Raw genomic sequence first — 16,203 nt, forward strand, 5'->3', positions numbered from 1 at the left:
ATAGTTTTTCTTTATTTAGGAAGGTTTCAACTGACCACTAGAGGATCCCCGTGCGTAGAACGGGCACACAGCTAGTAATTAATATTTAATTAATACATCTTATCTTACTAATATTATAAATGTGAAAGTTTGTGTGTTTGTTTGTTTGTTTGAAGTTCAATCACGCATTAACTACTGGCACAGAAAATATACTGTTTTTGATTTATAAATAATTTGTCATATTGTGCGAATCTTTAATGATTTGTTTTTTTCTGCTGTTTAGGTGCAGTGGTAGAACATTATTATGGATATGGTAGATGTTTTATACTATATTATACCGTAAATTAAAGAAAAACCAAATGTTCTCAATACGTGTCCTCCAGCGTTGAATTTTTTTTACGGTTTGAGGCCGTTTGCTGGTTACAATATTTAATTGTTTTGTCCAATGTCCGAAATGTAAAAACATGACATTGCTATCCCACACGTTAACTTTTCGTGTCCTTTTTTGGACAAATACTAGATAGAGGATTAACTATATAAAATTAAGTGTGATTTGAAATTTAAACAAAACTAGTGGACTCGTGCTGCTAAGCAGCTTTAAAATAACATATCATATCCTAGAAATAATCAAATTTATGATACAACAGGACTGACGATAACGTTTTGACGTAGAAACCTAGGTCTCCACTAAAAGATATGCCTTCGATTTATTTCAAATTTAAGATTTTTTATCGAGTAATACAGTATCTTGGACTTAATTGTTTCAAAAGATTAATAGTTAAAATTAAAGCCAAAGATTAATAGCTCAAATTAATATAATTCACGAATTATTTTAAATCTAAAACATAAATAATAGTGGAACTATGGGTTTTTAACCATAGAAAAACCTTATGAAAAATAATATTTATCTTGGTTATTCATCTTGTGTTTGCTTGAAACTCGTCCGATTTCAATAACTAATAGTTTAAATTAAAGCTGGTATTTCACTGAAGGTTCTTAGACCAAAATATATAGGATTAGATAAAATTGTAACTGGTGAAATGCATCTTAAATCAAAGTAGAAATTTAAAAAAATCAAATATATATTTTTGGTGGAGTAATACATTAGATAAATATTGCCGATACTTTATGTGAAATCTGTGCGAGCATTCCATAAACATAAGACCTCAATCATGGAAATCGGTCGCGTAGAAGAGCCAAACGAACTCGGAAAATAAAAACCAATTTTTAAAAATACATATATATAAGACTAGAGGACCTATGCTGCCCCGCAGTATTGAAATAAATACCATTATTAAATAAATAAATATCAATATGCCGATGCTTGATGTGAAATCTCTGCGTGCATACCTTCAATTTGAGGCTTCAATCATGAAAATCGGTCGGGTGGAAGAGCCAAACGAACTCGGAAAAGAAAAACCAAAACTCCCATAGGCACATGGGAGTAAATTTAGTTTACGTATAAACTGAGTGATACAATTCGCTAAAACATCCTGTAGGCCAAACATATCTTGAAAAATCCTATTTTTGATTATCTACCAACTATAGCAGGCAAGATAAGTTTTAAAATGTGATACTTTTTTAATATTAATCACTACCCTACTAACAGTGAAATACCACCGCCGAAGCAAACCTGCAGAATTTGATGGTTCGTTATTTTATTTCCAAAGTAGCGAGGCCATATTTTAATAGCCAAATTCACTGTAACCAATCCAGTGAATGCAGGAAAAAGATTTGAATCATAATCGGTAATATAGTTTTCTCGGAGTAGGCAGCGTAAATTTACATTTTGTTGGTACAGACAGAATGACAGAAAGACAGACAGACAGAAATTGAGATGAGACTCGTTTGAGCCTTCATAGCCTAGAAATGTAAAAATAACCAAAAACTGCATGATTCTACGCAATGGACAGACAAAACTGTAATTTTATTTCTATAGAAGAAGACTACATTTGCACAGTTTCAAGCACTCGACAGAGTTGCTCGACAAGCTGGTCTGAATCTGACACCATTGAATCACTGCAAGGGATGCGCGCAGAGGTAGAGGAACATTCAGATGACTTCTGAGAATTTCAACTTTCTCGTTTTGCAATGTGCCGTTATAGCCTTACTTGGAAGAGGGGGATTTTTGGACCACGAATGAGTTTGTTATGTTTAGTTTTAAATAAATCCGACCTGAATATAAAATAGCAAATGCAAGTCCGCAGTAACAAAAACGTTTATTTTTACGGAATAACTAAGTTATGGGTCAAAAATAAGTTCTAGACCAGTGGTATAGCCAGGAAAATTCTATTTTCGCCATAATATGAGTACAAACCTTTGAAAATTTAACATGGGCCTTATGAGAAAACATTCCGCCATTATTGTCATTTGTTTACATTTTTAAACATAACTCGGCGTTCTGTACCCACGGGCACCTCAGCTTGCGCATGCGCAGAAAGCTCTTGAAGCACTTTCCGAGGTAACTGTTGTACTTCTGATGTGTATTAGCTCCTGACATACAATTTTATCAACTAGAGACAGAGAGAAAGAGGACGACTCGACTTTGCTCCACTTCATTAAATAGTTTGATGTATAAGAATTTGTATTACATTATAAAACTTTCCAGAGTAATGAGTTTCTAATCAATTAAAAGACTATTCTTACATTATCCTCAGCAGTATTACTGTTTATTTAATACTTTTGCCAATATAAACGAGCGATACATTTTATTTTTTATTTTTAACGCTTTTTATAATAATTATTATCACTAAATCACTCTTTTCGTCAGTTATCGAGTCGTGTCGTTGTCAATAATGTCGTCTGATTCTGACTGATGTCAGATGTAAAAAATGATAGGAATTTGTATTAAAATGATAGGATTTGTAATGATACGATCTGAAAACGAGCAATTCAGTATTCTTATTCAAAACACCAAACACCCGCCACTGGATCAAAATATGCCCGCACGGCACAACCCGGCACGGTGGGAAGCCCCTCTCATACAATTTCAATTACGTACATAAGCTAAAAATTAAAAATATGATTTAGAACATTTTACTTTTTGTATACAGAATCCACTGTTTTTAAACTTACCTGACCAAAAAATAAAATAAAGTAGTAGCCGACAAAAAAAGTTCCGTGGAAATTTGCCATGTCACGTTTCATAAAACATTTAAAATAATCGACTTCATTTGAATGTTTAAAATGAAAAGTACCGGTGGACCGAGCCGTGGCTTAGTATGTTTATTTCGATTTTAAAAGATATATAAAGGAAACTCGTGTTTTCTTTATAACTAATTTCGGCTTTTATTGTTTAAGATTCAGTGGAATTTTTATTTACTATGATGTAACTTTAAATGGACAATGCAACACATTAATTTATTTTAATCTTACACATTTCTGTTATTGTAAATAAATCATAGAAATTAAAAAAAAATAAAAGTAGTATTTTTTCAAATACGTTCCTAATGAAGGAATTAATATGCGATCACAGGTTAATACAGTAGCAATCAACTACACAGCATTAAAACAGCACAGTGTATGTAAGGGGTGTGATTTATTTCTTGGTACTAAATTAAGTCATTCTTCAAGTATAAGTAAAACTTCAGCATGGGCATACTCTCTAACGTACTATCATATGACGGATTAGCTGAAGGCAGATAAGTCATATTCTAGCTTACATTGCTTACTATAAAGATTGTTGTAATACAATTTAATTTTAACTAGTGGTCGTCCAGTGGAAAATTTGTAATGTGCAGGTTTCAAATGATTTAGGCCTAAAAAACTTTTAGCTGTGTGAGTAACGAAGGACTTCTGGAAAAATAAATATGATATTTAGATGTTTCTTACTCAGGATTAATGCTGTTCCGGGACACTCTGTATAAATGGTCGTTAACGTGATTGTAAATTTACATTTTAAATAGTCAAAATACAATAGGTATTGCGCAACCGTGATATGTTAAGTCATTAACCTTGGTTCAGTAATAAAAACTACACCGTATGCTTACTCAAACAAAACAAAACTTGCTTACTGTACAGCAATAAATCACGTAAAGAACAAAACAAAAGAAAATATAGACTAGAATACTACTGATACCGTAGTCATCCTAGCTTACTACTACATGATGTTTCAGAACAGAAGTATGGGGATAAAAATATTAAATAACTCATAAAACACCATAAAACCATAGTACAGTACTTAAGTCTTTCTGGTAATAATAACAATGATAAAAATAAGATAAAGATAACAATGATGTAAAACACCTCTTATTATTTCTCTTTGTTCTATTCTTTCTTTGGTTTCTCTCCATCCACAAGTTGTCATGGTTACTAATCACCCAACGACCCAACCACAAAATATTGTAGTGTTGTGACAGCAGACAGGAGCAGACGATTTTTAGTATGTCAGTGTCAGTGCAAGATTGTCAGTCTGTAGGTGCAAGCGTATAGCTTGACCTTGACGCTACTGATCGATATTTCTCCGTTTTGCTTCCATCCTATTTTTGTCAAATGAACTGTATTTCAATAATTGGGAACCTACTGCACATAAAAATTACCGTAAATAGTTAAATATATCGTTCATATCGAAATATTATACTGAAAAACACAGTTCATAAAACATTTTTTTGGGGATTTGTGAGGTTATATAATATACTGTATAGTATTTAGACATGCATCATGATGATGCGACCCCAGTTAAGCGAGGTATTTGCAAGTTAAAGTTACAAATAGAAAACCCATTATGGTTTGTATTCAATGACCGATGTATTAAACAAAATAAATTATAAATTATTTTGATATTAATCAGAAGCATTTATTACAGCTTGCAGCACTTATTGGTATATATAAATATCCCAGTTACTATTACATAAAAAAAATAAAACACGAAATTGTGTGGCCATTCAATTTTTATAAACACAGTGTTAAACATTTGACTCTGCAGAATACCGGATGGTAAAGAGTGTTTGGTTTCAAGAAAATAAAATAAAAAATAGTTTAACCAGCTTTACTATTTATTTTGAAAAATAATAGATAGGAAACCATAAGGATAGGTATGGGATTGAACTGAAATAATTGCAGGAAAACTTAAATCGTTAAGTCCACAATCTGTACATCGTTAGAGAGCGAGAGCGAGAGAGCGAGAGAGAGAGAGAGAGAGGGGGGGAGAGAGAGAGAGAGAGAGAGAGAGAGAGAGAGAGAGAGAGAGAGAGAGGGGGAGGGAGAGAGAGAGAGAGAGAAAGAGAGAGAGAGAGAGAGAGAGAGAGAGAGAGAGAAGGGGGGAGAGAGAGAGACAGAGATTTGATAAGGAATCTGAAAAGTAAACAAATAATCGTTTCTGGCGTTTGTTATATTGTACTCCCCTCCCCCCCCCCCCCGGCATTTGCACTCGTGACCACTTTTTGTTGCTTCCTTATCATTCATCCGTCCCAAAATAGAATTCCTGTAATAGTTTGTTTGTAAAATTAAAATTATTATAAAAATCTTTTATCTTTCGAGTGTAGTTTCATGGTTATTCTTATCAGATAGAATAATATCGTTGTCATATGTAATAGTTACTCCTTCGCGTTACGCAATTGCGTAAAAAAACAGTTCCCGTATCTCGGACAAGATTCACGTATATTTCTCGAGATAAAGAAAATCCGTATAGTTCCCGGTCCTTGGAAACACTGTAAATATTGTACTAGGATATAAAATATTGTATAAAGGAGAAGTTGACGAAAATTTAAACTGAAGGTAAAAAAAAATAAAATAACTTAAAATATGAGATGATGAACGGGTAGGATCAAGATTCAACCAATTATAATTAATTAATATTCGACGATCCTTATTAGAGGTGCATCATATTTATTTGGAGTATGAACATGTTTAAACATTAACACGTAGTTAATCACTATCCCAACTCAAATAGTAACAAGGAGTAAACGAAGGTTACAGACCGCTGGGTGTTACCGCTACAAAGTAGGGTAGGGTGCCGTACTTGGCTACTACTCCACGATAGAACACACGATGAGACAGTCTCCGCATTGGTATTGCAGTTACGCTTATCGACACAGGCAGCAGCACCAGTTTGCTGTTTTCATACGTATAAAGTGCACGGGAAGCCATACCTGACTGGCTTATGGGAGAGCTGACTGGCTTTCGGGCGGGTGACTGCCACACCGAGTAAATTACCAGCGCACTGACTGCCAAACCGGGCGGGCACAAAAGTATATATATATATATATATATATATTTGTGATGACTTTCAATGGAAAGTCAACTTAACCACTACTCTAGATCCATCCGTTTATGGTGTAGCACCAAAAATCAAGCCACAAATTGTCGATAGTTGCCTGGTTTTATACTGTGTACTCTATTACCCTGATTTAGTTGAGTCTAGACAGGCTTTACTAACTTTGGTACAACAATACTTCTTCACCAGTGCAATGTATTCTTCCTGGGTAAAAGATTATTCACAAATAATGCCAAGGCAACACTGCCTACAATGACTATTGACTAGTTAAATTCCAGATACCTACCACAAGGCCCAACACCAGATCTAATTGGTTTATAACTGGTTTATACACAGGAACTGTAAATAGTTAGAGGCAAAAGTCACCAAACAAGTGTGAATTAGTCATGAAAAGACTAAGGCCGATTCTTTATTAGAGGGTTGTTCCTGACTTTGCAACTCGGGCCTTGTTACTCATTAGATTCTATGTTTGCCAAGAGTGCCTAGAAAAAAATGACCACAAATAATTGTGACAGTACAGTTGCAAAAATCACAATCAGGTTAATTCCAGTTGGGCACTACCACTTGTTGTCACTTCCTACGCCCTTGTTAGAAACTTATAATTGCTATCTTACGTGCAAAGAATTATGTATAATTGGAGTAGTGGTGACGCCATTGTATTTCTTAACGAAATTACAAATAAAGGAAACTGTATATTGTCTATTGTTTAGTTTGTTATGATTATAATTGTTTCATACAAGTTATTTCCTGTTGTAGGCAGCTAAAGAAATTCTTCAACTGTGGAAAATGTTCCTGAGCGTAGATGCAGTCCAGGTGGAGATAAACCCTCTGGTAGAGACAAACGAAGGAGAAGTGGTTGCTGTTGATGCTAAAATACAGTTTGATGATAACGCTGAGTTTCGCCAGAAGGATATTTTTGCATTCAACGAAACCAGTGAAATGGACCCTAGAGAAGTGGAGGCTGCGAAATCGAACCTCAATTACGTTGGCCTAGATGGAAACATAGGCTGTTTGGGTATGTATCAACTAGATAAAGCTTAATTTTTTAGTATTCAAATCATGTAAACCAAATGGCGCTTTTTTAATAGTCAGTTTTTTATCTCCTCAAAAGTAGGCATAGCATCTAGTATTGTATAAACCAAAATTCAATTTATTATACCTTCTTCTAAACAATTAAGAGGAGAAATGCATTTTATTTAGCAAACATTGAAACATAATCCAGCTGGCCAAAGTTAGAGTAAAAATGTACACACAAGCTGCAAGATACTAAGAAAGAAAATTTTGAAACACCATATTTACATTGCAACAAGCTTTTATCTTGTCCTTGAGGTGAAGCATCACCAATTTCAATTACCAGCCAATGACATAAAAAATACTCTTCCTTGATAAGGCTTATCTACTCATCAGAAAAATATGAAGGTGCCTCCTGAATAGTGAATCAGCCCATTAGCTCAGCAACTGATTTAACTTGTGTAAATCAGACAATTCAATTATTGTATTTCAACAAAGCAATAAATTTCAAACTCTTCTGCCAGTCCACCGATACTAGTTTTCTAGATTTTCTTGCGAATGATTGATTTACCTATCTTGACTTTGCTTATTTTTTATTGAAAGTGACTAATAAAAACACATCATTATTTAGTAAACGGAGCTGGGCTAGCAATGGCGACGATGGATATCATAAAACTTCATGGTGGGGAGCCTGCTAACTTCTTGGATGTTGGAGGTGGTGTGACTGAAAACCAAGTTCTGCATGCTTTTAAAATCCTAACCTCAGGTGAGAAAACTTGAACTTCTCATTTACTAATGTTGTTATCATATATATTGTTTAGTATTGATGAGAATGAGAATAGTATTGTGATGTGTTGGTACTAATTTTACAGTGTGTATTGGTTCCTTCCCAAAATCGATTCTGCATACCGGTAGCATTGGTGCCTGCTGAAGTAGTACTCATTCTTTAAGTAGTTCCCAATTCAGTAAATTCAATTCCAACCCACATTCATTTAGTTAGTTATCTTGGCCAATTCAAGCAATATACCAATTTCAGTTCTCTAGGTTTTGGAAGGATATTTTTAAGGTAATTAGATCAATTAGTAATAATAATAAAAATGTTTATTTGTCATAAGGATACATTAGATCATCGACAAAGTCAAAATCATGATCATACATCAATCGTCCAACAAAACAAAATCAAAAACATTTTCAATATTTTGAAAAAAACAATAGCGCTTAATAACTAAAATAAAAATATGTACATATGACTAAACAAACAACAATAATTTAGGACCTGATAAAGCAACAGGTGAGCAGCAGGTTTATGCAATCAAAGATTAATTTGGCTAGACTTGAAAAAATCGTCCAGGCTATAAGAAGGGTTGTCTAATAGCCAATTATAAAACAAGGACTTAAATTTTTCCTGCGGATAAGCATCAATATTGTGTTTTAAAAAGTTATATACTTTAGTTGATAACACTATGTGGCTCTTGCTAGTCTTACTCAGACGATGTGATTCTAACAAGGCACTATTTTTAAATCTGGTATTGTGATTATGATTATTGAATTTTAGGTGATGGGGTTTTTTTAAGATATAAAGGGTAAGATCATAAATAAACAAATTTATTACAGTTTAAATCTTAAAATCCTTAAAAAGAGGTTTGCAGTGCTTGTCTGACTCTGATCCATTCATAGCTCTGACAGCACTCTTCTGTAGGATTAAAATTTCATTAATTCTTCCACACCCACCCCAGAATATCAATCCATATCTCATTACAGACTGAAAATATGCAAAATAAGCCGATCTCAAATAATTCTTTGGAATTACATCTTTGAGACGACCAAGAAGAAAAATTACTTGAGATAGTCTAGTGGACAAATAATTTATATGATCATTCCAGGATGGTTGATTATCAATATGAAGACCCAAAAATTTTGTAGTGACAGCACTATTTTCATTATTTAAGGCAGAATTGTGTTTCAATGTAAATTTTATTTCTTGAGTTTTACAGTCATTCAATAGAAATCCATTGGCATGAAACCATTTGGATGCATTTAATTTTGTGAGATGGACTAAATTTTTAAGTTCAAGTTGGTTATTGTTTCCATGAAAAAAAAAAGTTGTATCATCCGCATACAGAATAGTTTTTGTATTTATTGCCATTGGAAGGTCATTAATGTATAGATTAAAAACAGAAGTGGGCCAAGGACGGATCCCTGTGGAACGCCCCAATTTACTTCCCTTTCTTGTGACTTTTTCCCATTAGAATTTACTATTTGTTTCCGGTTTTTTAAATAAGATGAAAGAAAATTTAGAGAAGATCCATTAAACCCATACAGTTCTAACTTTAAGGAAGGTATGTGCAATACCTATATTATTATATTCGTTCATAGTCTCAATACACAACTTGTTAAACAAGAATTTATTTAATAACCTTAACATCACATTTTTTACCCTAAAAAAAATGGGTATACAGGGGTAATTTTTAAGTAAGAACCGTATTTGCCCATAGCTACGTAGTTTGTGTGTACACCGCATCAGGGTAAGTAAGGAGTACTCCTCACCACTTACTGGCATCATTTGTGAACAGAATGGCACCTTGCAGCTCTGTAGCTGACACATACACTTCGCTGTGTGATTTTAAAATTATAGAATAACTGCCGCGTTTGAGATAAGGTCAGTAATATGTTTTGGACCTCAAGAAACCTAGACGAAGCTGATATTCATTGCCTGACGACTGAAGTTTATGACCCTAATGCAGTAAATAGAGGCGAAATTGCCTAAATGGGTCCAGGAGTTTAAAAATGACCATGCAAATTTTATTTTTGGAAGGAATTGTGTTTTTTGTGTTTCTCCAAACCTTTCACACAAGACCACAAAGGAAAAAGCTTTTCACGGCCATTTTATACGCCATAACCCATTTCCGCACGTTACCTTCACTCATTGCATTACTAGTCATTTAGTTCAGTGTAGTTGTTACTTTCATAAAAAATACTTGACGTTCAATATCAATATATCGGATATATCGGGTATATTGACGCAAACCCCCCAAATCCCTTTTTTGGGGAGGGGGCATACATTTTAATCTTGCCCCGGGTGTCTATTACCCTCAGGGCGGCCTTGACCATAGCCTTCAGTCATCTGGCGATGAATGTTGGCATCGGATATGTTTCTCATTATGTTATTAAAAACGTATCACTGACCTTATTTTCCATACGGGAGGAGATTCAATAATCTTAAACACAGCAAAGCGTACACATCAGCTACAGTTCTGCAATTGGCGTTATTCCATTCACAAATGATGCCAGTAAGCGGCGAGGAGCCTCGTTGTGGCTTACACCCAAACTACGGTGTATGCCAAAAGCTACATGGAGAATGTAGAACTGTTGATTTTATTTTTGTCTAAAATGAATGTGCCTGTGGTATTGTATGGCGACATTAATATCGATATTCGCCTTAGAGAGCCTTTACCTCTCCAATTTCTGGATGCTCTCCGCTCTGTTGACTGCTATTGTGCAAATGAGAAGCCTACAAGAGGACCCGCCTGTCTCGACAATGTTATTACCAACTACCCAAGACAACTTCTAGATGTTAACGTTACTTCAGTGCCTTTATCTGACCATCAGGCTCTGGAAATTAAGCTAACGCCCACTGACTGTAGCAACAAACATCAAGAAACGACTTCGAAGATTACTCGTTGTTTTAGCCAAAAAAACAATGAAAACTTTATGTCCTACATGCTTAACACTGATTGGCTCACTATCAATAGCGACTCCTGTGATAGTTTTCCTGAACATTTTTTCATGCATTTCTTTCAGAGCTTTGACACTTTTTACCCTGTTAGAATTATGAAGTATAATGCGAAGAAATCTCTTAAGCTTGGGCCTACCTGGTTTAAGCAAGAACATCAACAAATGAGAAAGGAGTTATCGCAACTGTATGACTTCCTTCTCTGGGCTAAAAAATATAATCTTTCTGTGGATATTATTAGATTCAGGTATTTGGCTGCCAAACGAAGATATAAGAAAGCTCTTGTACAAGCTAAACTGGACCACAAAGTGACTAAAATTTCCCAATCAGACAACAAATGTAAAACAGCTTGGGAGATTGTAAACAACTCCAGGAACAGGCCTACTCGTAATGATGACTGCAACCTCACACCCGAAGATTTCAACTCGTATTTCATCTCATCTGTGGAAGATGTCAGTAAACAAGTCAACCTATCTCCAGAAAGAGTGTCTGATTTGCTGGGAAATCACCAACACCCAAACCCCATCTTCAAGTTCAAACCTGTGTCCTGTGATCACATAGAAAATATTGTTAAAAATTTGAAAAGTGGCCATAGCAGAGATATCTATGGTATCAGTGGAAATTTTATCAAGAGTATGTTACCTGTGATTGTTCTCCCCCTAACCCACTGTGTCAACGAATGCCTGCGTACAGGGCAGTTTCCGGATGTGTTAAAGCTCTCCAAAGTGGTTCCTGTATATAAGAGAGGTGTTAAAGATTGTGCTGCAAGCTACAGACCGATCTCCGTTGTACCGACCTTTTCCAAAATTATTGAAAAGGCTGTGAAGCACCAGGTGAGTGAATATTTTGAAGTGAATTCACTTTTTTCAAAATTTCAATTCGGCTTTCGGGAAGGTTTATCTTGTGAGGATGCAGTCGACCGCCTTGTTTCAGCTGTGATTGATGGCTTTGAAAACCACCATAGTACCCTGACCACCTTATGTGATCTGACTAAGGCGTTCGACTGTGTGTCTCATGAGATCCTTCTCAATAAATTACTGTATTATGGTGTAAGTGGTGTGGAGCTAAGTTTTTTTAGAAATTATCTGGCAAACCGCAGGCAACAAGTTTGTTTTAAAAACAGTCTCTCAGAGGTAACGGTAGTCAAAAGTGGTGTACCCCAGGGATCGGTTCTGGGCCCTTTTCTGTTCCTTGTTTTAATTAATGACCTTCCTGTAAATATTAGTTGTAACAAAGTCATATTTGCTGATGACACTACCTTTTTCTGTTCAGGTAACAATATTGCTGAGCTCTGTAATATTATGTCTGATGTGATGGCAGATGGCACAATCTGGTTTGAAGCAAATGGCCTCCTTTTGAATACCAATAAAACTCAACAAATATGTTTTTCCTTGTGCCAGTTTGATGTTCAATCTGATGTAGTTGTAGATTCTGTCGTTAAGCTCTTAGGTATTACTGTTGACACCAAACTTACATGGGATTCTCACATACAGAATGTTTGTACCAGACTATCTAGAGTGATTTCTCTTTTGTGGCATTTAAAGAAGCTTATCCCTAAAGTGTACCTGAAAAATGTGTATTATGCTTTGTTTAATGGAATAATTTCTTATGGCATTCGTCTGTGGGGGAATGGCCACAGTATTGATAAAGTCTTGCGCTTACAAAAAAAGGCGATGCGTATAATCACACACTCAGCTTTTAAAGCACACTGTAAACCACTCTTTGTCAGCGAAGGAATTTTGACAGTGATTAACCAGTATATTTATGTTTGCCTGTTGCATGTTAAGCAACATCTGCATGAGTATCCACTCAGAAGTAGTGTGCATGGTTATTGCACTAGAAGCATGTCCTCACTCAATCAGCCTTATGTTCGTTTGAGTAAATCACAATCCCAGCATCGCACTATGTATATTAATCTATTTAATAAGTTGCCTGTTTCTGCACATAATGTATCTTTCACTAAGTTTAAGTTGTCTGTTTACAATTGGTTGGTTGCAAGACCATTTTACAAGCTCGATGAATTCTTTGTATTGCCTGTTGATATTCAATTTTAAATTCTGTCTGTCTGTGATATAGCCAAGGGCTGAGTTGTTTTATAAGTTATTTATCTGTCTGTTTGTTAGTATTGTCTTTAAATTTTATACTGTTTTCTTGCCCCTGCTATGTTTTTTTCTAACTTATTTTAAACACACTGCATGTATTGTATACACATTGCACCTGTTTTCATGTTTGCTCTAGTCTTTGCATACCTATGTTTTTATAAACTTCAGTATTTTATTTTTAAGATGACTGTGATACTTTTTGCATGTACTCTGCACTTGTTTATATTTTATTGTCTATATTTATTTAGCCTTATTGCCTGTAAACTTTAGGCTACTATTATGACGTTCATCCATTGCATGTGTTGTACATAGCGTTAACGATGAATAAAAATTCTTGATTCTTGATTCTTGATTCTTGCTATACGCAAAAACAGCCCTTACTTAAAAAACTACCCTCGCAATTCTTGTCATTGTTTATTGTGAAAATATCCTTTTATTTGACATACTTAAATAAAGTATGTGAATAAAATCAAGATATTGCCACTACCAATAACACTCCTACTAAATATTGGCACAATAAAACAACAATACAATTCTGAGTAACATTTATGCCAAGTCATCAGCTTAAAGCTTAATATGGACTTTCTCAAATAATAAACTTGTCATTTAAGTTCCGCTTCCTCAGGGAATTTAAACTTTATTTCTCTCATGCACGCGTTATTCTGGTCCAGCGAAACGTCAGAAGAAATCCAAGGACAATTTTTTATGTTCATGTATGTATGTGTAACTGAGTTTTTGTGGTATGTACAATTTGAATAGTCCTGGATAACAAATTAAAGTGATTGAGGCCCACAAGATTGATCATTATAATAAACTTCCCCTAAAAACATGTTATTCAAAAATAGGATTTAAGCTCTTTGTGCTCGTTGAAGCTATTACTGCAGGATGGTAAATGTCTTTTACCATCCAAATCATGTAAGTAAACATCCTCTTTCTGATGAAGCCAAGTCAGGCTGGATCTCTGAGGTAGTGATGTGCGATACGGGTCAATGTATCGATACTGCGTATCGATACGTATCGGAACATGGTGTATCGATACGTGTATCGTATCGTATCGTCATGTATCGATTTTTACCCGTATCGGACAAAATATCGTATCGTATTGTTTATTTATAATTTAAAAAAATATATATATCTCAAATATACAAGCTGCAGAGACAAGTACTATGTTACTTACAAGCTTGTAAAGAGAGTTAGTGCTTGTAATCTTACCTCAGAAAAGCCGTTTCCTTCCTGTGTCTTTTTATTTGTATCAAACTCACATGCATAACATCCAAATTCCGGTAAACCCTCAAAATTGGAAAACATTTTGTTATTGTTTTCCTAGTTTTTACACAGGGATAATTAATTTAACCAAAAAGTACTTATAATGATGGTGGGTATGCCACTTACACATTAAATAGTAAAATATGGATAATGAGGGTCCCTACTTCCATTAATGGTGGCCCTAGTTTTGAGGTTATTTGCAAAACATAGCTGAAAATGAAATTACATGTTTTATCAATGTTTTTGAAGATGCTAGGGTAAAATATCAAATTTCCATTGCTACTTTTGAGGGGAGGAAGATGGGAAGACAAATTTCTTACCTTAAAATAAGATTTATATTAATGAATAAACAATACAATATTCGATACGATATTGGCTATAGGTGTATCGATACGGGCATATCAATACACTCCCACGTATCGATACAAAATATCGATATTTTGCGGTCCTCGTATCGATACGCACATCACTACTCTAAGGCAAGATAATATTACTATACCGATAAACAAAATAAAATAAAAAGAACATCAAATGCCTAAATGCAGTATGGACTAGACTATGAAAAGCAATTCTAACCTAGGTCATGGCTTGTATATTCTACCGATTCTCTACCTGCTTAAAAATTAGAGGTTAACCAGCTCCAAACAAAATTCCTGTATGTATCCTGTCAAAATATTTAATTGAATGGCGGGTCATATAATCACCCTGTTTCTCCTTACACACAATGTAAATATTTTTTATGATGTTTGACAAATCCTTTTCGTCTATCTAATTGTTAATATCAATTAACCGAGGAATTGTAATGGTTCTTACAGTATTTTAATACTTGTCATAATTTTCAACTTACGGACCATAATTTGGAATGTGTTTTCAGATTCAAATGTCAAATCCATATTGGTCAATGTATTTGGTGGAATTGTGAATTGTGGGATCATTGCCAAAGGAATTGTAAATGCTACCAAATCACTTCAACTGCAAGTCCCTCTAGTTGTTCGTTTAGAAGGTAAGTTTGGTTTTATTAAAATTCTACATAAAGACCTACATCAAGTATATATGAAAGCTTAGTTATCCTCTAGATAAGCTGAGTTGTCTTAGATCAGATACTATTTTACAATTTTATTATTTCTTTTAGACTAATAAGCTATCTTGCTATCTAGATAACAGATAACAGATTTTTTTTAGAAAGTATTGAGAGACCTTCGTACTCCTTTGTGTTTTGGAACTGAACCGATATATAGTTCAGAATTCATTGGCCTACTTCTGGATATTTGCTTTATATTAATAAAATTATTTTGTTACCTTACAATATCCTTGTTTGATGTTGGTAAACAAACTACGTGTTTTGTGACAGCTGCCACATCATCAGGTTTATCCTCTTCTCAGGTTCGTCATAAACTTAAAATAGAAGAAACTCAGAACACACGTAAAAAGACATGTCAAGGCAAGCAATCCTCAAAAATTTACATCTTTATAAATGGAAAAGTCCAAAGAAAAGATAATTTTTTCAGTCTTTTTCCCATTAACAATTAAAAGATTAGAATTAAACCATTCCATTGCTACTTCTAAGGCTTGGTTCTCAGTTCTTATTAGATCATCTAGGTGTTTTTTACTGTTTTTTTTTCTCGTATCTACGCCAGTGGCATTTTATTTATTTTTTTTTTTTGTAATGAGGTAATTTCAAACACTTTTAAGGGAAAGTGGTCCTAACCCATTAAAGTTTTGTTAAGAAGTGTGGTGTCATCTACATATAACACTGTGGTACAAGGAATATTTGAAGCAAAATCGTTCACAGCAATAATAAATAAAAGAGGTCCAAGGACTGATCCCTGAGGCACGCCCATTAATGTCGTTCTAAAGTCAGACTTATCACTGCCCTGTACCACCATTTGTTCTCTACC

General features: G+C 34.5%; 1 protein-coding gene across 1 annotated transcript in view; it reads left to right on the plus strand.

Annotated features, from left to right (window-relative positions):
• The window catches only part of LOC128998186 (succinate--CoA ligase [GDP-forming] subunit beta, mitochondrial), a 39,426-nt gene that overhangs the window by 19,381 nt on the left and 3,842 nt on the right, over positions 1-16,203 (plus strand). Inside the window, exons 7-9 of the mRNA XM_054424202.1 lie at positions 6,950-7,208; positions 7,836-7,970; positions 15,180-15,308. Of these exons, the coding sequence (XP_054280177.1) occupies positions 6,950-7,208; positions 7,836-7,970; positions 15,180-15,308 (523 nt within the window). The remainder of the gene's footprint in view (positions 1-6,949; positions 7,209-7,835; positions 7,971-15,179; positions 15,309-16,203) is intronic.

The sequence above is a fragment of the Macrosteles quadrilineatus genome, unplaced genomic scaffold (genome assembly GCF_028750875.1).
Source record: "Macrosteles quadrilineatus isolate MER2022 unplaced genomic scaffold, UCM_ALF_1.0 Scaffold_7__1_contigs__length_78375512, whole genome shotgun sequence".
Classification (NCBI taxonomy): Eukaryota; Metazoa; Arthropoda; class Insecta; order Hemiptera; family Cicadellidae; genus Macrosteles; species Macrosteles quadrilineatus.